At 37.0% G+C, this 25,235-nt stretch overlaps 2 protein-coding genes across 2 annotated transcripts in view; one reads left to right on the top strand and one right to left on the bottom strand.

The window, feature by feature from the left end:
- Nucleotides 1-20,969, top strand: part of LOC114353711 (solute carrier family 22 member 3) — a 35,770-nt gene extending 14,801 nt beyond the window's left edge. Inside the window, exons 3-10 of the mRNA XM_028305791.1 lie at nt 431-606; nt 6,570-6,816; nt 10,141-10,241; nt 11,057-11,205; nt 16,131-16,459; nt 17,064-17,370; nt 18,575-18,756; nt 19,517-20,969. Of these exons, the coding sequence (XP_028161592.1) occupies nt 431-606; nt 6,570-6,816; nt 10,141-10,241; nt 11,057-11,205; nt 16,131-16,459; nt 17,064-17,370; nt 18,575-18,756; nt 19,517-19,759 (1,734 nt within the window). The 3' untranslated portion in view covers nt 19,760-20,969. The remainder of the gene's footprint in view (nt 1-430; nt 607-6,569; nt 6,817-10,140; nt 10,242-11,056; nt 11,206-16,130; nt 16,460-17,063; nt 17,371-18,574; nt 18,757-19,516) is intronic.
- Nucleotides 20,970-21,624: 655 nt separating this feature from the next.
- On the bottom strand, nt 21,625-24,896 carry LOC114353700 (organic cation transporter protein-like). The gene is made up of 7 exons (XM_028305774.1): nt 24,608-24,896; nt 23,937-24,171; nt 23,534-23,789; nt 22,873-23,207; nt 22,480-22,771; nt 22,161-22,342; nt 21,625-21,756 (listed from the first exon to the last, which is right to left on the bottom strand). Exons 1-7 carry the CDS (start codon nt 24,820-24,822, stop codon nt 21,625-21,627), a joined length of 1,647 nt encoding a protein of 548 aa, XP_028161575.1. The 5' UTR covers nt 24,823-24,896.
- Nucleotides 24,897-25,235: the final 339 nt, after the last annotated feature.

Here is a 25,235-nt window from a genome sequence, read left to right as displayed (position 1 = left end):
TTTATTGTTCGATATTTATGTATTGTTTTATGAATGGGACCTCTCTTCTTTAATATTTTTAATTTTCTATTTAATTTAATGGGCGTAATTTATCAGCAAGATGCTATTTCCAACTATCGTGGACACACGCCTCCGCACGTCAGTGGCACGCCTCTCAAATTCAGGCGAAAATTACGCTCGTTTTCCTATCAGTCTGTTTGATCAGCAGGTTCATTAATAATACTCATTATTTCCTTTATTTCTATGTAAAAAGTTGGGTTTTTGGAATTTAATATTTGCAATCCCTGTTTACTATGATGTGACATGCTATGACGTTAACATTTATCATAACTAACAGATATTAGTTGAAAACAATATTTTTAATTATTATTTATAACTTTTTGATTATATTAATATCGTGGGTTGTACTAATCACGAAAATCTCTTCCAGATGGCACACGAGCCGGAGAGCTCGGAGGGCCAGTTTAACCTGGAGGGCATCCTCAGCGAGCTGGGCAGCTTCGGCAAGTACCAGCTGCTGCTGCTGCTGCTGCTGGCCTTCCGCGACTCCTTCCTCGCCATGTGCAACTACAACTACGTCTTCACTGCGGCTGAGGTTCCGCTCAGGTGACTTATAATATTCCGCTCAGATGGTTTATAACTCTAGCTTTTGCCCAAAGATTTACAAATAGAAATATTATCGTTATCAATTAGCCTCTACACGTTATTCTGATGTATGAACAATAATATTGTAAAGTTTCACCAAAACCCCTTCAGTAGTTTTTCCATCAATCCTCAGAAACTTTTGCATTTAAAATATTAAGGCTGGGTTGCACCATCTTACTTTAACTTTGACAAACGTCAAAAATCTGTCAAACTCCATACAAAAAACACCGGTTATCATTAAAGTTACGACCGAAGTTAGGTGGTGCACCTCAGCCTTAGTAAAGAAGGCGGAAAACATAGCACTGCATCTCTTAGAGTTTCTTTCGCTGATAATTTAATGCAAAGTTCGTTATTCAGTTTTGTTAATGATGAATTTAATGTTGGAACAAAAAGACAGCTCCAGTATACACAGATGTTCATCATACGTAAAACTCTGAGACTGGAGTTTGAGATGCAGCTTATAAAGTAACGTTGCAAATTATTTCGTAATGCCTTGATCATTAGGTAAATAGTTGATCCGTTCGGTTTCGGTTGATATAGCTATTTGGAAGTGCACGCAGCCCGAGAGCTGCGCCCACGCGGCGCGTGTGCACACAGGTGCGGTGCAGCACGTTGCTTGTCAAGCAATAATCCATAAATACACACATTTATACAATTTCGTTAATTAAGAGTCTGAAATTGACAAGAACGAAAAAAACGTTTTTATTTAGGAAGAGTAGAGTTTAAAGTTTTCATTGGTGCTTCAAATATTTTGTAACTCGACTCCACCACGGGGTAAAATTCAAATTTTCCAACTAAATGAAAAGTCTAAGTTGATTAGAGATGGATCTCAGATCTTTTCGTCGCTTGCCTCTCTAACTGACGTATCTGAAATTTTTTTNGCTGAAGCGGAACTAAACCACTGCTAGAAAAACAGCGTAAATAGTTCGTCTGTAACCATAATTTAATGTGAAAATGATTGCAAATACATAGTTCAGTGTTCTGAAACGTCACAGCTGTTTTGATACTCGCTTCAACGTGAATAGTAATGGAAAGCAAACAATGACTGTGCCACCTTTCAGCCATCTAAGTACACTTGATGTGGACAAACAAAATTGGAATCCGTTTATGTGTGACGGTATTTCTATTAGTTTGCTAATTTTCTTGAGAATTAATTTTTGGTGATTTCACCAAAAAATAATTCTCATTCTCATTTAATTCCCTGTATTTACAGGGAATATAGTTTTCTTAAGTCAGTACATAAACTTAGATTTGACAATGTTTCGATGTCTAGGGAGAAAACAATTTTGAGTCTACGTTACCAATGAACTATGTCGATTTTGGTATGTGTAAGTTATTAACAGGCTGTTATTAATAGGCTGCTATTAATGGGGGACTGTTTAGTTTACATAACATAAATTGTATTTAACATAAATTAATTTTGTTACAGAAATAATGATCTTTGCGTAATCTTCAAAATACCAGAAAGTGGATAACAAGAGCAAAACGATGGTGTCTCAAGGAACATCAGCTAAAGTAGGTTATTTTCACAAGTTTTTGTATTAACTTGTAGTGTGTATTATATTTAAATTTTATTACCTATAAGTATGTAGGTATAAGTATAAGTATTTATCAGATGGAGATGTATCAAAGTGCGCAGATTACACCGATTTGGTATCGGCCGATTCTTCATACAAATGAAAATCGGGCCCAACTATCGGACAACTTAAAGTCGGTGGTCTGCGCCTATGCTTATCATTCTGTTTTTTTTTTAAATATTTATTGTTCGATATTTATGTATTGTTTTATGAATGGGAACTCTCTTCTTTAATATTTTTAATTTCCTATTTAATTTAATGGGCGTAATTTATCAGCAAGATGCTATTTCCAACTATCGTGGACACACGCCTCCGCGCGTCAGTGGTACGCCGCTCAAATTCAGGCGAAAATTACGCTCGTTTTCCTATCAGTCTGTTTGATCAGCAGTTTCAATAATAATACTTACTTATTATTTTCTTTATTTCTATGTAAAAAGTTGGGTTTTTGGAATTTAATATTTGCAATCCCTGTTTACTATGATGTGACAAGCTATGACGTTAACATTTATCATAAGTAACAGATATTAGTTGAAAACAATATTTTTAATTATTTTTTTATAACTTTTAAGATATTTTATATTAAGATAACCAACCAAAATTGCGAATTCAAAAAAACAATTCACGGTCTTTACGTTTTAAAAACAATGTTTCAATACTTATTTAACATTATTGCATTGGCTCCAACTGACGGTATACCGACGTCAATTGAGCCAATACATTTGACTACAACAGTCATTGCACTCAACATTCAACGTGGCACCGTATGTATAATTATTTTCCACAAGCTTCCTTTTAAAATAAATAAGATAATCATTTATTGATTGCCTTTTCTTTGTAAGTACATTGATCGTCAAAAATTAATACATGCATATTAAAGTATCAACAGAATTTTCCATTTCGGACGTAGGTACATTAATATCGTGTATCATGAAAAGGCGTATCTAAAAAATGGCGATATTGAGTTAAACACACCATGTTATTAAAAAACTTGAATTTTATAACCTCACAAAAGATCGTAACTGAATTATTTTTCAGGAAGCCAGTATTGACAGGTAAAATGGGCCTGAAATGCATTTTTCCATACTTCAAATTATCTTTAAAGTTACGCCTTTTCGTGATTCGACCCACGATATGGTACTCATAAATGATTATTATTACATTAATTAGATTTAATTTCATTTACATGTCGATTTTACAGTAGTTTACTTGTCATTAAAAGTTTCATTACAAACACACTTTTGCTAAGAATATAACTCGAGGAATTCATTACCTACTCGTACGAGTACACCGCATGTCAAGTCAACTTATGCTGTTGTCTTAAATTAGGTGTTTCTACGGAAATGCTCAGAATGATTTTTTTACAAATAAACTTATTTCTACACATTAACACATCTTTATACCTATTTGGTTTAATGACTGAATTAAAATCCAATAAGTGATAAATTATTTTCGTTTTGCCATAAGATTTTTAAAAGGTTTTCTATAATTTATCGAAAAAAAAAATTGCATGTTACTTTATTTTAGCAGAATAGAGCACGCTTGGTGATTAAATAATCATTAATCTTTACGCATTTACCAAACTACCTACCTTTAACAGCCTATTCCTTGCAAATAAATTTCTTTGCCTTTGTCAGTCTTTGAGAAGCAATGCTAGTAGCCGTAACAGGCGGAGAGAGAAGAATAAAATCTTTGGACAATTTTACATATAGCTAGCCCCAAAGTAAGCTATTTATATGCTTGTGTTACAGGTGCTAGCTAACGAATATACTACACATATACTTTTTTTAAATACATACATAATAATAATAATATACATAGATCATAGAAATTAAAATTCATCATTTCAATTTCTGCCCGGCCGGGAGTCAAACCCGGGACCTCTCGGCTTAGTAGTTCGTTCTGAACCACTACGCCAAACGGCCGACAAATATCTGATTGAAAGCTCTGTTTCAGATGGCGCACGAGCCGGAGAGCACGGAGGGCCAGTTCAACCTGGAGGGCATCCTCAGCGAGCTGGGCAGCTTCGGCAAGTACCAGCTGCTGCTGCTGTTGCTGCTGGCCTTCCGCGACTCCTTCCTCGCCATGTGCAACTACAACTACGTCTTCACTGCGGCTGAGGTTCCGCTCAGGTGACTTATAATATTCCGCTCAGGTGGTTTATAATATTAGCTTTAGCCCAAGGATTTGCTCACATGGATTAATAATGTCGCTATCAATTAGCCTCTACAGACACGTTATTCTGATGTATGAATAATAAAGTTTCACCAAAATTCCTTCAGTAGTTTTTCCATCAGCTGCGCCATCTTACGTTAACTTTGACAAACGTCAAAAATCTGTCAAACTCCATACAAAAACATCGGTTAAAGTTACGATTGAAGTTAGGCAACTTAGCCTTAGTGAAGAAGGCGGAAAACAGCACTGCATCTCTAAGTTTCTTTCGCTGATAATTTAATGTAGAGTTCGTTATTCAATTTTGTTAATGATGAATTTAATGTTGGGACAAAAAGACAGCTCCAGTATACACAGATGTTCAGCATACGTAAAACTCTGAGACTGCAGTTTGAGATGCAGCTTATAAAGTAACGTAGCAAATGATTTCGTAATGGCTTGATCATTAGGTAAATAGTTGATCCGTTCGGTTTCGGTTGATATATCTATTTGGAAGTGCACGCAGCCCGAGAGCTGCGCCCACGCGGCGCGTGTGCACACAGGTGCGGTGCAGCACGTTGCCTGTCATGCAATAATCCATAAATACATACATTTATACAATTTCGTTAAATATGAGTCTGAAATTGACAAGAACGAAAAAAACGTTTTTATTTAGGAAGAGTAGAGTTTAAAGTTTTCATTGGTGCTTCAAATATTTTGTAACTCGACTCCACCACGGGGTAAAATTCAAATTTTCCAACTAAATGAAAAGTCTAAGTTGATTAGAGATGGATCTCAGATCTTTTCGTCGCTTGCCTCTCTAACTGACGTATCTGAAATTTTTTTCGAAACTGAGTTATCTACACCATCTTAATTAATTTCGCAAGACGAATCGATCTGTCTAATCACCTGAAAATTTTTCAAAATGTCAGTTACGTCAGTTAGAGAGGCAAGCGACGTTTTGTGGAAAAATATTGTCATTATATTAAATGGTGAACTTTGCGTTATGACATTCATTAATTGCTTTTAAATTCTCACTATATTTCTGAGAAAAGTCTGCAAAGAAAAGCTTGTAACGTTATGAATGCTAAACCTCGTGACTCTAATAATATTATCTATTAGGTATCAAGTTGTATTACTAAATTTAATCATACCATAACTTTGACACAATATCGTTAATATGATGTAATTCCCCATTTCTCGACGATGTAAGAAGTTGTCTCTGAGCTCAGTATGCTGACAATAGAGCCCACAGTTCAGACATAATTATCATTATCATAGTAATATAACCATACACGTGAACATTAATCTATCTAAATAATGTCAATAAATTATAGAAATGTCATTGCAACATTGATTGTCCATTGTAAAATATTTAAGGAAGAAATTGAAGTTGAGAACCAAGGTAGCAATACTTTGTCATGGATATCCCTGTAACAAAATGTTCATTAAGATTTATTGGTAGCTATTGTTTATGCGATACATGTAACTGTTTGATGTTTAATTATTATTATTTCTCTCTAGTTTTTATTATGATTATGATAGACATTTCAANGTAAGAAGTATGTCTCTGAGCTCAGTATGCTGACAATAGAGCCCATAGTTCAGACATAATATTATCATTATCATAGTAATATAATCATACACGTGAACATTAATCTAAATAATGTCAAGAAATTATCTAAATGTCGTTACAATATTGATTGTCTATTGTAAAATATTTAAGGAAGAAATTGAAGTTAAGAAGCAAGGTAGCAGTAATTTGTTATGGATATCCCTGTAACAATATGTTCATTAAGATTTATTGGTACCTAGCTATTGTTTATGCGGTACATGTAACTGTTTGATGTTTAATAATTATTATTTCTCTCTAGGTTTTATTATGATTATGATAGACATTTCAATATTGATAGCCAATTTATTATTAAGTGATATTTATGCAACGATTCTAATTAAATTAACCGTGCCGCGCTTTCTTTTCTTCCTTATTATTTAAACAGTGCCGACAATAGGTTCTATTTAATAATAATTTATGGAATAATGTGATAAACTTAGCATGTCGAATAATGTACCTATCAAGTGATTGAGTGGGTAATTTAATATGAGTTAAAGTTATGTTGAGTTTTTGCAAGTGGTTCCGGTTAACAACTGGTAGCTTAAATGAAATGACCCTGACATTAATCTTTCGAGGCTTTTCAGGTGCAATGTCCCCGAGTGCGAGTACCTGGACCGTCGGTTCAACGCGTCGTGGGCATCATTTACGCTGAACAGCAGCAACGCCTGCCAGCGGCGAGTCAGGCTCGACGGGCCTCTGTCCATCTTGGAGAACGACACGGCGGTCCTCAGACCTGACGATGGGGACTGCTCTCCCGAGCGATTCGCGGGCAACGACACCATGCAGTGTGAGCAGGTCGTCTACAAGAACAACGATAGCATAGTTGCTGAGGTAAGTTGTACCATTAGATTTAGTTACATAATGCATTAAATTATTTGTAGTAGCACTGTAATATCCAGAAAAATAACATTAACAGTAATTTATCTTGAAATTTGTACATTATTATGGGGTCGTTACTTAAAATAATAATAAAAACGGGAATGAGGAGTAGGTACTGTCCATCATCTGTCGCACGAGAGGTGGAAACAGTACCTTGCTGAAAACGAGATTTAAGTATTTCTAATAATCCCAATTTGTAATCCTACTAATATTATAAATGCGAAAGTTTGGATGTCTGGATGTCTGGATGTTTGTTACTCTTTCACTCAAAAACAACAGAAACGGATTTTGAGGAAACTTTACAGTATTATTATAACCCAGAATTACATAAAGCTATAATTTATGACGATCTGTGACCAACTAAATTTCACGCGGGTGAAGCCGCGGGCAAAAGCTAGTAGGTAATATTATTTTAAGCTATCTTATTCGTTCAAAAAAAAATCTTCATTGAAAATAGCAAAATTTCAGTCTGAAAAGTATCGAACCGGTTAAATACACCGTAGTAAAGTTCATTCACTGCAATGCACTAATCTGCATTGTATTCCAATGTCATGGCAACACGTGAGCCATCAGTGACAATGGCATGGTCACTGCCACGGCCGTTGGGACCGCTGATGAGGCCGCCGCGCCCGCCCGATGGGTAAATTACACTCGTTATGGTAACCAGGGCAAATGTACACATAGATTATACATTCAGTATAAAAGACTGTAAATATGTTGATGCTGTTGAATTTCTAGAACCAGTTGATTCTGAATATGTATTCACTATTTTCTAAGCCTTACTTACTATGTAACCAGTATCGAAATAAAGTTAACAATTCCTTAATTATTTTATCAATTGGGATTACTATAAACATTAGAAAGAAAGAAATAGACTTTATTAACACAGTAAGCACAAATTATACAATTACAATAACAACACAAAACGAATATAGTTAAATAGTAGGCCACTGTGTCAATAGGCTCCCAGGCTTAAGAAACTGGTCTTCCGCGAGAGCCCTTGTTGTGGCTTCGCGCATCCCTTCGGAGAGACATCGACTCGAGTTCGATATTTCTCAAAAGGGGTGAAACTAAGCGAGTACTTATTAAATTAAGAAATAATACTTTTCACACACGTACTCGTACTGCAGACTCACTGTTTAAATAAAATATTTGTATCATTTTTTGTACATAATCAATCAATCAATATTTTGAATTTCCAAAAAGAAACTCTCACACAATATATCCGGCTAGAGGAAAACTCAAAACGCAAAAATATGTACAATAATTTGTCGTAGAATAATTAATTAGTTAGCCTAGAATATGTAGGTACCTATGTATGTACCTAATAATTATTGCTTTGTTTTTTTGATTTTGAGTGGAAAATACACATAACACTTCTTACTAGTATTATGTAGTAGTATTTTATGAAATGAAACTACTTACATCTATGTATAAACAATTATTTTGAATTTTTGAAACGCGAATGAAAAAAAAAAAACGTGCGAGCGAGAGAGAGAGCGCGCACGCAGTGAGAAAGAGAGGCGTATACATCGTCGGGTATAAATACGGCGTGGCGCGCGCNGGGGTGAGCAAAGAAGGGACACCGGACATTACAACACGACGCATTTTTAAAACCTAAACAAAAGTAACAAGATAACAAAAAACAAAAAAAAAGAACAGTAACATAACACAGATTACAGCAAAACATTACAGCAAACAGATACAATTTATTAAAGATCTGGACTTAGGTTTTTCAGAAGAAGTTTACTCGTATGTAATATTAATTAAATGATCTCGTAGTATTGATCCTTCGTCGAACATACTTAACCGATTGAGTCCCAGACGGCATTAACTAATGTCATAACAATTATTGATTATCTATTGTGTCTAGATTCGCGGAGCTTGAAGGATTAATACTCGTATATTATTTCTACTCTAATATTCATCACCAATCAAAGCATGATAAAAACTTTGCACGTGTTGTCAAATAATAGTAAAATAATTAAGATACTAGTTTCATGACATGTGTTTACAGTAAAAAGCGCTGTAACGTAAATTATAGAGTATCCCAAGACACATTGAGATTCATCGCAAATAACAAACAGTGTTTAGCGATTCTTGTATCTGATGGCCTGTTATTAGAGAATATATCAACTCAATGTGACTTGCTGTAACTTATAGTATGTTTGATTTATTATAAATGGGACATTGTGTGTTTGTTCCGCTTCATGCACTCACAGAGTTAACTTCTATTATAATTTTCATATGATGGTCCTCACTGTCCTATGTTTTTCTTTGCATTATCATCATTATCTAGCTAGAAAACCACGACTGAAAATTTGCCTTCTCTATAAAATGTAACGGATGGGTGGACCGTAGCTTTAAGTTTTCAATAAGACGTATTAAATGACAAAACTCTCCGGATGGTTTCTAAATAGGTATATGACCTAGTCCAGTATCTACCCAGCAATGTTTTCTATGTATTTCTAATTTTAAAGTATCTTATTTTATGACTAGACCGCCCGCGACTCCGATTTACCCTTTAGGGGTGGAGTTTCATAAAATCCTTTCTTAGCGTATGCCTACGTCATAACATCTACCTGCATGTCAAATTTCAGCCCGATCCGTCTAGTGGTTTGGGCTGTGCGTTGATAAAAGTCAAAGTCAAAGTCAAAGTATTTATTTGCAAAGAATAGGTACAATGATAGATTACTTTGTCAGTCAGTCAGTCAGTCACCTTTGAGTTATACAGTGGGGTAGTAGTACGGGTCGGACACTGGTGACCGGACACACTGTATACAATATGTAACGGAAACACCGTCCGATCCATTAAGGTGTTAATAGGTATCGAGTTAAGATTCCATTTGTGTAATAATTTTCGTAAAATATTATTTAAAAAATACCCCATTAAAAATAAATACAAAATTTACAAAAATAAAAAAGCTTACATGGCAATCCGAACGGCAGTGTAGAGGGTACGCGGGAGGGGTAGAGATGCGCCGGCACGCGTAGCGACGTCATAAGGTCATGACCCCCAGCGTCTTAAAGAAAGCCGCGCGGCGACAGAGTGTTAACGCTTTTTGAAAATTTCCCCGTTGTAGGGTAAATCATTGATAAACTTATTGACTTTAAAAATCGATAAAAAATTGTTTTTATTAATTACGTAATTTTGATACTAGTTTTGGTAATGTTGTTAAAGCTACTTTATGACCCTTTCGGATCGGACGGTGTTTTTGTTACATATTGTATATATGTATTTAGATTGATTTGACTTAAATATGTTTTTTTTTTCAGTTTGACCTCGGCTGTGATCCCTGGAAGAGGACGATGATCGGCACCGTCCACAATCTTGGTCTCGTCTTCTCTTTCTTGCTCTCGGGTTTTATTTCGGACAGGTATATACAAATAAGATTAAATTTAAAAGCTATGTTTTATCGTAAGTATTAAGTTAACTTAAAAACAATCGTCAACGAACATCTAAGGCTGAGTTGCACTACCTAACTTTGACCGTAATTATAACGATAACCGATGCTTTTTGTATGGAATTTGACAGATTTTTGACGTTTGTCAAAGTTAAAGTAAGATGGTGCAACCCAGCCTTAATCTTAAATTTGATCTTAAAACTAAACTGCTTCATCTGTAGCTTATCGTAAGTCCTTAAACATAACCCTTTTATCCGGTACAAATCGTTAAATTTACCATATCGTTGTAATTTGATAAAATCATTAATTGTAGTAATTTACATTTGATAGAGATAATTAAGAAATGGAACTTTAATTACTTTATTATTATCTATTTATAGATATGGTAGTGTATGACAACAATATAATATTCATATTAATTACCTAAACAATTTATATTATTCCCAGGCTCGATTCCATCAAAAAAACAAAACCTACTATTTATTGCTTGGACTAACAACTAATTTAGTTGATTAAAATCATCACCATCCATAACTTATGACTGTAAGAGAATCAAAACAAAATAGTTCTAATACAATAATAGAAAGGATTAAGGAGTCAGTACATTAATGGACTTTTACGATTTTTTTTGATTTACCTACTTACGAGACGTGCGTTCGAGAAGCATTTGCGAAAAATAATCTCAGATAGGTAATCTGTTATGCACAAATATTATTCCAGATTTCGTATTGGCTCACACGTTAGTAAAATAAGTTATACAATATACATGTATGAATGTTTCCGCGTAGGTACGGGCGCAAGGTGATAATCGTATGCACGCCGCTGGTGGTGGGCGCGGCGGGGCTGGTGAAGTCCTTCTCCGTCAACTACTGGATGCTGCTGGTCTTCGAGTTCCTGGAGACGGCCCTGGGCTACGGCAACGCCTCGCTAGTCTTGTGTAAGTCAACATTTTAATAACACTGTTCATCATCATCATAATTTCAGCCACAGGACGTCCACTGCTGAACATAGGCCTTCCCCAATGAATTCCACAATGGCCGGTTGGTAGCGCCCTGCATTCCGCTACCTTTATGAGGTCGTCGATCCACCTTGTGGGTGGACGTCCTACGATGCGCTTTCCGGTACGTGGCCTCCACTCCATAACCTTGCTACCCCATTGGCCGTCAGTTCTGCGTACTATACATATGCCTTGCCTAATAACACTGTTACTCATTAGGAAAAAAATGCCATAACTTACACTGTTACTCGTTGGGACATTAATTTATTTTTATTTTATTTTATTTATTAGGACAACCAACAAGACAAGCACGCATACATGGAAATGTATTGCTTTACACCTCTCTTAACTACGGGAACTATTGATATACACACTTCCGTTCTTAATAAAATAAGCCGATATTATCTTCATAATAATACCATGATTAAAACACATCGACCCCCTAGTTCGTTTGATAGATGTTTTTTTGATCATAACTATAGATATTGCTACCTGTCAAAAGGTGTTACGATAGAATCAGGTGACTGTAAATCAAGATCGATGGGGATTATAACTCAAATAAGCTTATGATGCTGGTATCTAATTTCCTTCGATTTGTCAGTTTTTTGCGCTAATTTAATTAACGAGGCGTAAACAAGATTCGTTGTCGTTAAGTCAGATAAAGCTTTGTTTACGCGTGATCGTGTTTTGTTTTGAATAACTTTTCTGAAATGTACTTTATGAATATTTGTGTTTCTGTATAAGGCAGCGCTCTTATATCTANGGGGCTATGGAATAATATTGTGGAAAGTATAAAAATGGGGTTTCGTAAAAAAATATATTAATAATAAGTCAAACAAATTTTATTTGTAATAACAATTACTATAAATAAGTCATAAAACGTCTTTAGAGTAGGAGGTACATAATAATTATACATTATACCAATGTTTCATTTCATATTATCACTCATTATAGATTAAATAATACAACAGCAAAATTTATGTGAAAATAATAAATACATTATTATAATAAAATATTACTGTCGCCCCTGTGAAGCCTCGTCGTTGGTGGATCAGATCCGTTCGCCATCAATCTGCGGCGGCAGCGCGGCGGGAATCTTCATCACCGCGTATGTACCACACTCCTCCCTGCGGAATAAAAAATAAATAATGTTATTATGTGTAGGTACCATATAACGTATTTTTTTTTTTTTTTTTGTTACTAGTACGCATAAGGTGCCCAGTAAGTTTTTTTTTTTCAGTTTGACCTCGGCTGTGATCCCTGGAAGAGGACGATGATCGGCACCGTCCACAATCTTGGTCTCGTCTTCTCTTTCTTGCTCTCGGGTTTTATTTCGGACAGGTAAATATATATGTTACGGTCAAAGTGATAAATGTGAAAATTATGAATAATCGCCGGTTATTATGAATAATTACTGCATGATTTGGTAAATGTGATTAATATGAGGTCATTTATGTATGTGTGTATAAAACTAAATAGGCGGCTTAGGGGTGGCCCAAGGGCCACCCCCGCCGCACCTTAACCTATTTTTCACTTTAAATCAAAACATTATGTTATAGGCATCATGGAAAAGTAATATTATGCAAGAAACATTCCAAACTCAGTATGCCAAATTATATTAATATATGATATCAAAACGTTCAAAAGTTTGGCTGTACACGAGCACGTACACAAGATGTTGTTCTCTTTTATGAAATTTGTTAGTAGGTACTAAGGTTGAATTATGAAATAATCACTGTTAAATGTGATTAATTTATCACTTTTACCGCGACTGTCGGTAATTATTCATAATAACCGGTTATTATTAATAATTTTCAATTTATCACATTAACCGTAACATATATACAAATAAGATTAAATTTAAAAGCTATGTTTTATCGTAAGTATTAAGTTAACTTAAAAACAATCGTCAACGAACATCTAAGGCTGAGTTGCACTACCTAACTTTGACCGTAATTATAACGATAACCGATGTTTTTTGTATGGAATTTGACAGATTTTTGACGTTTGTCAAAGTTAAAGTAAGATGGTGCAACCCAGCCTTAATCTTAAATTTGATCTTAAAACTAAACTGCTTCATCTGTAGCTTATCGTAAGTCCTTAAACATAACCCTTTTATCCGGTACAAATCGTTAAATTTACCATATCGTTGTAATTTGATAAAATCATTAATTGTAGTAATTTACATTTGATAGAGATAATTAAGAAATGGAAGTTTAATTACTTTATTATTATCTATTTATAGATATGGTAGTGTATGACAACAATATAATATTCATATTAATTACCTAAACAATTTATATTATTCCCAGGCTCGATTCCATCAAAAAAACAAAACCTACTATTTATTGCTTGGACTAACAACTAATTTAGTTGATTAAAATCATCACCATCCATAACTTATGACTGTAAGAGAATCAAAACAAAATAGTTCTAATACAATAATAGAAAGGATTAAGGAGTCAGTACATTAATGGACTTTTACGATTTTTTTTGATTTACCTACTTACGAGACGTGCGTTCGAGAAGCATTTGCGAAAAATAATCTCAGATACGTAGTAATCTGTTATGCACAAATATTATTCCAGATTTCGTATTGGCTCACACGTTAGTAAAATAAGTTATACAATATACATGTATGAATGTTTCCGCGTAGGTACGGGCGCAAGGTGATAATCGTGTGCACGCCGCTGGTGGTGGGCGCGGCGGGGCTGGTGAAGTCCTTTTCCGTCAACTACTGGATGCTGCTGGTCTTCGAGTTCCTGGAGACGGCCCTGGGCTACGGCAACGCCTCGCTAGTCTTGTGTAAGTCAACATTTTAATAACTCTGTTCATCATCATCATCATTTCAGCCATAGGACGTCCACAGGTGAACATAGGCCTCCCTCAATGATTTCCACAATGGCCGGTTGGTAGCGGCCTGCATCCAGCGCCTTCCCACTACCTTTATGAAGTCGTCGGTCCACCTTGTGGGTGGACGTCCTACGCTGCGCTTTCCGATACGTGGCCTCCACTCCAGAACCTTGCTGCCCCATTGGCCGTCAGTTCTGCGTACTTTATGCCTTGCCTAACAACACTGTTACTCATTAGGAAAAAAGTCCCATAAGTTAAACATCCTTGGACATTTACACTGCGCTTCTAGTCTCAAACTAAGCAAAGCTTGTACTATGGGTACTAGACAACGGATATAAACATACTTAAATACTTTTTTTTTGTAAATACATACTTATTTTATACATAGAAAACACCCAGTCCAATACAAACAGATATGTTCATGCACACAAATGTTTGTACTGTGCGGGAATCGAACCTGCTACCTCCGGAATAGTAGTCCGTTTCGAACCACTACACCAAACGGCCGACAGTTACACTGTTAGTCGTTGGGACATTAATTTATTTTTATTTTATTTTATTTATTAGGACAACCAACAAGACAAACACGCATTACATGGAAATGTATTGCTTTACACCTCTCTTAACTACGGGAACTATTGATAAAAACACTTCCGTTCTTAATAAAATAAGCCGATATTATCTTCATAATAATACCATGATTAAAACACATCGACCCCCTAGTTCGTTTGATAGATGTTTTTTTGATCATAACTATAGATATTGCTACCTGTCAAAAGGTGTTACGATAGAATCAGGTGACTGTAAATCAAGATCGATGGGGATTATAACTCAAATAAGCTTATGATGCTGGTATCTAATTTCCTTCGATTTGTCAGATTTTTTGCGCTAATTTAATTAACGAGGCGTAAACAAGATTCGTTGTCGTTAAGTCAGATAAAGCTTTGTTTACGCGTGATCGTGTTTTGTTTTGAATAACTTTTTTTAAATGTACAGTCACGGAATGAAAAGGTTCGTCAGTTTTCAAATTGATTCCTTCAACGAATCGCGAGCACATATTACCTTTTGAAACTATGTTACAGAATAATCTCGAGTTAGAGAAAATAATCTTTAACTGTTCGTAAGTAAAGTTCAAAATTATTCAGATCAAAGTTGTTTGACGATTTATCTTGTCAAGAAGATTGTCATGATTGATTGAAACCTTCTTGTTGGTTCAACCTGCCATTATTATTTATCTATATATATAAAAATGAAACCCGTTTCGCGTTGTCACGGCATCACGTGTGAACGGCTGAACCGATTTCGATAATTCTTTTTTTTAAATGTTTGTGGAAGTCCAAGGATGGTTCTTACGGAAAAAAATATTAAGAAAATCTCTACGCTAAGGCGGTACGAAGTTCGCCGGGTCAGCTAGTATTAAATAAAAAAAAACTATTGTCAATTGGTCAATGTCATCACTGCATTACACTGATGGGATAGAAAAATAAACAAGCAAAACCTTATTGGTTAGCAAACGTCATATTTATTTAAATGTTAGCAGTACTGTTTCTTGCACTGTTATGTTGGCAGGTTTGACTCTTACAGTACCTAGTGCAAGCGAAAACCGACACTAAGGTGACGAACCTTTTCATTCCGCGACTGTACTTAATGAATATTTGTGTTTCTGTATAAGGCAGCGCTCTTATATTCTAGTAGTAAAATAGCCAGGAAAATATCACTAAGAAAAGGACAACTCAAAACACTGTAAAATATTTCAGATTGACTATTGTAAACTCATCAATATTGGCAATTTTGCTACAAAAAATATTCATCACAAACATAATCACGAGACAAAATGAAATGAACTGAACTGTTTACAGAATCATTCAATAATGTGTTGGTTAGGACTGTTGTAAAAGTTGAAGATGTAAATTTCATTACAGACAGTCATAGCTGAGATCACGATAAGCTGAAATGATAGTGGTAAAAACTGCACAAATATTTTTATACTTAGGCCTTGCTTTCCTCCACAGCCTTAGAGAGCGTCAGTCAAAAGCGGCGGGTGGTGTTCTCGTGCATATCTGATATCCTGGCGAGCTTCGGCAGCGCGTTCTTCGGCCTCATCGCCTGGAAGGTGCCGTACTGGAGGCACATGATGAGGGCCATCTACGCCCCCCTACTAGTAGTGGTCTTCTACATCTTCTTAGTAGACGAAGGCGTGAGGTGGCTACTAGCACACAACAAGAACGACGAAGCCGTCAGAGTCCTCAATAAAGTCGCCAAGATTAATAAAATTACGTTATCAAAGAAAGCTAAAGAGATGATGACTAAGATCAGTGATGAGACAAATAAATCCGATCAGGTAAAATATTTTTTGTTATAACTATAATTTTATTTTGAAATAACTAATGACACAATCACAAAAATTAAAATTTCACAAAATGATCACACAGCGCTTTAAGCGTTGAATATCAGAACTCAATGGCCACTAAGGGATCAATGAGCAGAAATTATATCTTCGGAGCTGTCATAAGCAATCTAATCTTAATACCTTGTTTATGATTAAACAATGATCTGAGATTTATCAAATTGTTAATACTGGGTTTATGTTGGATCTTCTCTATGTTGAATTTATACACATGCTCGTATTAATGTAGGATTTGAATACTTTCGTTAAACATATTTACATAATTAAGTAGTACCTACTTAAAAAGGTAATTATGATTACCACATTGATAACTACTGAACTCAATAAGATAATAGGTACACACGCGCAGCAAAGGGCATCGATTATAACGAAGACCTCAAAGATTTATCATCATCAAGCCCAAAAATATTCACATAAGTATAATCTTGATAGGAATTATTTTAAAGTTAGAAAACAACTATTTCAAACTTCAAACAACAACAAAAACCTTCAATAATATAATTCTCATTGAATTACTTAAACCCCGTAATCTTTCAAGGAAAAACAAGGTCCTGTCCAATCCACGCACCTTCTCTCCGCTCTGCGCTCGAAGAAGATCCTGGCGCGAGTGGCGCTGATCGCGGCGTCCTTCTTCTGCTGCATGTTCGTGAACTACGGCACCATCATCAACTCCATCAGCGTGTCGGGCAACAAGTACCTGAACTTCTCTGCGCTGCTGCTGGTGGCCATTCCCACGCGCATCATCACAGCTATCACGCTCACGCGCTTCGGCAGGAAGGCGCCGATTTGTGTCGCCTACCTGCTCTGTTCGTTCTTCTTCATCACATCGGCGTTTGTTCCTAAATGTAAGTTACATTTATACACTGGATCACAAAGAAAAAGGGCTGGTTGGAATATTTTTAACTAGCTTTCCGCCCGCGGCTTTGCCCGCGTGGAATTTTGTCTGTCATAGAAAAACAATATCACGCGCGTATTTGCTCACCGTTTAGACCTACCCTGGACTACGACAAACCTTTTAAAACCAAAATCAGCTCAATCGGCCCAGCCGTTCTCGAGTTTTAATCAGACTAACGAACATCAATTCATTTTTATTTATATAGATATCTTCAAAAGTATCTGACCCTTTTTCTTTGCGGTCCAGTAGAATAGATTAGGGAAAGGGCCCTTCTGCTAACAAGATTCACTAAGCTGTAAATGTCTAGGAACGTAATTATCATGTTTCAAAATTGTAATTTAGAAACAAAGAAAATTATCCACAAGTGAAAATGGTTTGCTTACTGCAATCATATAACAAATATTTTAAGCAGGTAAAGTACCTGTCCAAAATGACGCAAGGTTAAAATTAATATGATTTATTCTTAATTACTTGATTGTAAAAGCTTAAACATTAAATTCGATATTTATTTTCCTCATAATTTTATCAACTTTAGAGATTATCTTTTTTAGTGGTCCTATATCGACACTTTCATCACTATTATTGAATATTTTCTTGAATAGGTAAGCACATAGAACTTTCAAATTGTCAGGAGTAGATGACGGACTTTATTGAATGAGATCGATATTCAGTGCAGTTGCATCCTCGACGATCACAGATAAACTGAACTAGGTAAATGGGTACATACTTCAACCATTTTTTGGCAGACAAATCATCTACCCTCTATCTGTCTTTTACAACTTTTGTCCATAGAATTTGTTCTGACACACAGCATTGCCCACAATCCGATCGCGTAGTTTTGATTTGATAGCAAACTTTTTTGCCTTGCTGCGACCCGTATCAAAGAATCTATCTATGGAAAGACTTTATGTTCTAATGAGGGCTATCGTTTTAGCGCTCATCAGTTAGCGCCACTTTAGAGTAAGGTCCTGTCACTTGCTCGTAGCGAAGACAGTGGCGCCAATTTGTGAGCGCTAAAGTGGTAGGAGGACTATCGCATTTGCACACATCAAGATGGCGCCACTGTAGGGTAAGGTCCTGTCAATCGCCAGGGGTGCCAACTGTTAAGTATAAAAACGATAGCCCTCATTGCTCTAAATCGGTATCTGCTGCAGCGATCTGGTGGGCGTCGACGCTGTTCTACGTGATCGGCAAGATGTGCAGCAGCTACGGGCTGTTCTCGCTGACGGTGGTGGCGCTGGAGGTGTTCCCCACGGCCTCGCGCAACACGCTCACCAACACCGCCAACACCATCGGCCGCCTCGGCGCCGTGCTGGCGCCGCAGGCTCCCTTGCTGGTAAGTCTGGTGGCGCCGTTCTGGCGCCTCATGGCACCAACGCTGCCATGTAGCGGCTCCAGATTCGGGATAAAAGACGCACAAGCACTATATGCCAAATGGCTACTTCTTCATCATCTTTCTCAACGTATTCCTTTTGTTTGATTCTACTTCGAAGCCATTGCCTTCTTGCAATGTTTTTGCATCCCTGAAGATGCAAATGATACAAGAAAATAATAAAGTACCTACATGAAGCGCAATAAGTATAATGATCACATTTGCTATGATCTCTTACTCATCCAGCTTTAACATTCTTCGGTAATACCGTAATACACCGATTAAAAATTTCCAAAAATGAATTAAGTTGACAAGCATTATCGAAAAGATCACAAATTAGCGATCATTACTACAATACATCAAGATCATGCCCGACTGTTCGATGAAGCATATTAAAAGAGATTAGTGTCCGATCACGAATCCGATTAAAAAGGGGGCGTTTGGAATGAAAACAAACATGTGAATCACAATCACATTATGTTCTTTTTTATTTTTTTTTGGAAGACCAACACTTTTCATATCTTTTCGATCTTAAGTTCTTTTTTAAAAGTAGGACCCAAAAAATTAAAAATGTTAGATCTAATTAAATACCATCAACATTTTCATGTTACCTAACAGATAATATCGGATCTTTCTAATAAGAAAGATAATTTCATGACTGAGCAGCAGAATACATCATCATATTTGAAACTCACGATATCATGTAATAATATTCCGTTTTCAGAATCAATACATGCATGGTCTTCCGAGCATCACCTTCGGCATCGTGGCCCTGGGGCCGGCGCTGCTGGCGTTGCTGCTGCCCGACACCGGGAACACTGCTCTCCCCGAGGACATCCGCGAGGCTGAGAAGCTCGGCGACCCCGACCAGGCCGACCACGAACACCAACCGCAGCCGGAGAGCGATCGAGAAAGACAGGGTCAGAAACAAAACGACGAGAAAAAGGACGTCGAAAGTGCGCGATGAAGAGAACGTGACTTCCAAGGGAGTCGTCTCGCGCCCAAAACAAAGACTTTCAAACCCGGGCCCACTTCAAGTGACAGACTTTATGAATGAGCTGCCATATGATGCTATGATTGATTAGTGATTTTAATTTTAAATAGAATCAGTCCAGTATTACGTTGATCAATACTGATTTGGTCAGCTTAGGCTGCATATAGACACAAGATTGTATAAATATAATATAAAATGATGTTGCTGCTATTTCCAAGACAAATAGGAACGGATTAATTGATTATGATATTTATTATTTTTGTATTTACCGTTTTTCCATGATGGTGTCATGGAAATCCTTTAGCTGCGTTTTCTCCACTACTCGTTTAATAAATATGGTAGTATAATAATATCTGTGTATCAGAAAAACATCTCAATAATCATCTTATTGTCACTGAACTTTGCCAATCCATATTTTGACTTTTAAGATAACATAATTAATACATTGATATTAACAATCACTGATCCTTGTTGTGGAAAGTTTGGCATTAACGAAGGTTATCTTTATCAGCGACAATGAGCAACCCTCTGGTTGCTTTATTTAATTACTTTGTTTTGAAGTTCTGGTTGATGACTGCGGATATAAATTGCGATAAAACGATTAAAATAATCCGAGACAATACGTGGCGCATAAAATGAGCCACGAAGAACACTTGGCAATCATGTCTCATTATGAAAAAGGGAGTAATTTTTCAGGTGAAAGCTTTCACATACTATAGCCTTTTTTACAAGGCAAACCCCGAAAAAGTGGAAGATAATTTGTTAAGGTTTGTTTATAGAAATGGGACAACGCAATGCCGATTTTCGATACTTATCATCATTAGTATACAATATTAATTTTATGCACTTACAAGGAATTTCAAATTACTAATAATTAAATATTTCCTATACTGAGGCAGTTACCATGCAGTGTCTGTGATTTAAGTATACAGTAATTTAAGGAGTACCTACTTAGAACAATTCACGGATTGACGGTGTAATAATAATATGCGTTATTTTAAGTGTGTTAGTTTGTATTTTCATGTCATTACAGCGTTTATATCCTAGTTTTAGTGGTTAAACTGCGATCTGACTACGAATCTAAAAATAATTTATTTTGCTGTACCCAAATACAATTTGATTTCATGGCTTGCCTTGTAATGTTATTTTATGTATATTTTTATCTAGATGTAAAATGTAAGCTGTAATAATTCGCCTCAATTAAAATATTTAAGGTTATAAAATAAACAAAATCTCCTTTTGATAACGTCTCATTTTATTTATAGACCGATTCAGCCTTCTTATCGACTAAGAATAAAATAATTATTTATTACATAAACTAAACATAAATAGTGCTAATATTTACAATTTAATTACCTACTATTTTATTTACATCTTAAAACATGTATACGAATTATTATTAACTATCTTAAATATCTTTTAGCAATCTGACAGCAGGTTTCTGCCGTATTTTCTAAAGCCAGTACCTCTAGTACGAAAAACTTTCGAGTTCGTTTCGTTTGCGTATTCAAAGTGTCATCGAAAAATTTTGTATGAAAAATTAAACAGCGCCCCCTAGGGCGGCTATAATATAGGGGGCGCTGTTTAATTTTTCATACAAAATTTTTCGATGACACTTTGAATACGCAACGAAACGAACTCGAAAGTTTTTCCTACTAGAGGTACTGGTCGTGCCTGGTCCGTGAGCACGTTTCGAGTGTGCGAGCGCGACAGCAACATAATTACGCGCGAGCGATAAGGATGGGTAGCTTGGGGTCATTGGACAAAATTCTACGAGCTCACGGACCAGGCTTTACAATGAAATCTTACTATCTCTTCAGTATCAGTAGCTGCATCATTTACATCCTAGTCGTGGTCAGTGTTTGNGGCATCTTGGTGCCGAGCGTCTCGGGTTGCGTCAGCACCAGCACGCCCGACAGCATTGCCATGGAGCCAAACATCATGGACGGGATGCCGTGCCAGTACTGCGTCTGGTAGGGAAACAATACTCCTTTAGTTACCCTTACGTGAAACAAGACTGGCCCCGAAAAAAAACATGTTTGGTGACCGACGATTCATCATCCTTTTAGAAGCTTTTGTAAAAAATTAATCTTATCTAACTACTTAGTACTTAAGCTTCTCATTTGTAACATCTACTAAATAACGTTGGTGAGTTCACGCGTACGATTACACTCTTGCGACGCGAAACAGATACTGTGAGGTAGGTACGAGTGCGATAAAAGTTTCACTCACGCATCACGCATAGGTTGCGTTTTTTGTCTATTGTCGCAGATTTTAATAACCCATCACAATACATGTTTTGATATCCGGTATAAAGAGGACTTTCTTAAAAGATCCTAAATAAAACATGATAAAAATAATTGTGAATCCTCACCAGTACAGGAGTGAGAGGGGCGGTGATGGAGCCGACCCTGCCGATCATGGAGGAGAAGGCGAGCAGGCTGTGGCGGTACTGCGTGGGGTACAGCTCCGACGTGAACAGGTACAGCGACGTGAACACGAGAGCGATGCCGAACTTGCCCAGCAGGAATATCACCAGCCTTAGGACGGTCATTTCTGAAAATACCAATATATTTAAATTCTTATCTTGTCATTCACGAAAACTTAAATAGCTCACTTATAAGCAAAGTCTTCCTTTTACTGATATCATAGTCGGATAAATGTCTAAAATAAATATATCATATTTTACTCACCAGATGGAATGAATGCAAAAGCAAAGTTGCATGCCGCGCTTAGGAAGAAACCACCACACAGAGTGGGTTTCCTTCCTATCCTGTCCAGCACGAGCACCGCGCTGTAGAAGCCAGGGATCTCAATGCCCACCGTCAGCATGTAGTTGAGGTGCATCTGGTCGGAGAGGCTGGTGGAGTTGATGGAGAGGCCGTAGTACACAAATGTGGTGGTGATCCACCAGATAGGAGTGGTCAGCACTCGCCGCAGAAGGATTTTGGACTTCATTATACTTTTCAACAAGGAGTCATTCTCCTATTAAAAAACGAATCAATTTGATTAAAAATTAATTATCAATTTCATAAAAACAAAACATTAGTTTTCATGGTTATATCTTTAATAATAAGTTTAATCACCTGAACAGAGCCTGTTGTTGGTGGTGGTGATGGTGGACTCATCAACGCGGCCATAGACTTTTCACTGATTTGTTTTCTGTTAACACGAGCTACTTTTTCAAGTACAACCCTGGCTTCTTCGAATTTCCCCTTGGACAGAAGCCACCTCACACTCTCAGGGAGGAGCCAGTAGTAAGACAACACGAGGAAAATAGGAATGTTGAGGACCATCAGCAGGTACCGCCAGTTGTCGATCCCCATAGCTGTCGCCCCGAGGATTACTTGACCCACAGCAAACATAGAGGTAGACGTGGCACTAGCCACCACGCGGTATTTAGGTCCTACCAACTCTGCGGCTGTAACAACAAAAATTTTGTAACATTTTCCAATAGTTTGAGAAAAATATAGTAGTAAAGTATAATTTGTGTGTAATCAAACGTGCGTAAGTATTTGAGTGCCTTTTTTAGAACACTATTAAAATTCTTGGCTTAGGTAAATACTTTACATAGCATTAGCTCCGGCTAATTTTAATTGATATCAGTTGCTAAGCTAAATGAGGCTTTGACGCTTGATAACGTTATTCACAAATCATTCAGACTATGTTGCTGGGTATGCTGATCTTGGGCAGTTGCAAATTAAAATAGGATGAGAAAATTTTGTGTCTCTTTAGAAAACTTGTTACCGAAAATATAGGCTGAGCTGAAAGTTCCAGCTCCTAATGTGGTTTGCACGATTTGCAGCACAAGGTACATGGGGTAGTTGACGGAGAAAGCGCGGATCAGGCCGAAGGTGGCCATGTTGAAGACGCTGATGATGAGCGCCACGCGGCGGCCGAAGCGGTCGGACACGTAGCCCGTGATGGGCAGCACCAGCAGCGTGCCCACGCTGTTCAGCGTGCCTGCCAGCGCGCGCATCCACTCTTGGCACGCCAGGTCAAACTGGAACGGACATATTTTTTTTTTAAATTCAAAGATTTATTTAATATGGCCTATACACATTTAAAAAGTTAATGACTCTCAAACTTACATGTTAAACCTGTAAAATACCAATTTCATGGCCTAGTACCTAACTAACGTAAAACTTACTTCATAGACGACAGATTCGGATCTCGCGTAGACGAAGCTATCGCAGCCGACAGTTCTGTCCTGGTCGAAGAGGTAGGCGGGACACACGTCGAGGGTCCCGTTGCCCACTGAAGGGAACCGCTCGCAGTTCTCGAAGCCGGAGGGGATAGTGTTGCTGGCGGGGATCGCGTCCAGGACCCATTCGGGACTGAACTTGTTCCGCTTGCTGTACTCCCCACATTCTGGGATACGACATCTACGAAACAAGTAGTAACATTAACAGAATTGTTGTGTTTCGGCAGTGGGAAGTAATATAGACAGTTTCGCTGTTGTTTAAGATTTGGATAAAACTGGCTCCCACCTTAATCATCACTTTGCATGCAGGCCAAGAGCTTCTCCGGGTTATAAAAAAAGTGTTTATTTAATTAGCAATTGCGATCGCAAGAAAATAATTGAAATAAGAGTTATATAAACTCGTAACTTATATAATTTCTTAGCCCACTCCACAAAAGTCACAAAAAATCGGTAGTTACAGTCAATATTTTTTGGATTCTGAAAAAACTTCTGTGCGGTTCATGTAAATTTTTCATGGACCCTTTTCAAATAAAGAATAGAATTTTGTAAATTAGTCTAGGCGTTTTCAAGTAGGTAATCAAGGAACACACTTAAAAAATATTTGGAAAAATCCGTACCTGTGAGGAATGGCAGCCGCGCCAAATATGAATTCGCTCATAAATGCCGACATGATCAATGGGATCGAAATGAGCAGCGTGTTGATGAGCTGGTACCGCCCGAACTGGCCGAGCTCGTTCACCAGCACATAGTCCAAGTCTATGGCCTTCTCAGTTGAGATTCCATTCGGCACGGCATGACCATTGGCACTGCTGTCTTTTCTGTCTTCAGTCATTTTGATGTTCAGACGGGAGTTTCAGGAGATCCGACTTCACTGGCCACGAAGCCCGATCAACTGCCGATTTAAAGAGGAATACCGAAATTAAGTAAACACACAATCAAAAAAATTAAATCACCTCGATAATACCACTAGATAGCCATTTGGATTATTGTTCCGGTAGCTATTCAAGCTTGACGTGATTGATCGAGAGTTGATAAGTAGGTATTTGGCGACAGTTCTTACAGCTTACAATGAATACGTCGCTTCTATTCTACGTTATGGAATAGTTTTTTGGGGCAACTCCACAAACATATTACCTACAAGTCTTTAGAGCCAAAAAAAAGTGTATGAGAGTCATAAAAACTCTAGAAAGAAAGGACAGCTNGGACAGCTGCCTACCACATTTTAAAGAACTAAAAATATTGACA

Source organism: Ostrinia furnacalis, unplaced genomic scaffold (assembly GCF_004193835.3).
Source record: "Ostrinia furnacalis isolate ACB-3 unplaced genomic scaffold, ASM419383v2 OfSCF1785, whole genome shotgun sequence".
Lineage (NCBI taxonomy): Eukaryota > Metazoa > Arthropoda > Insecta > Lepidoptera > Crambidae > Ostrinia > Ostrinia furnacalis.
Note: the sequence above shows the minus strand (reverse complement) of the source record. Positions and strands in the feature narration are given on the sequence as shown.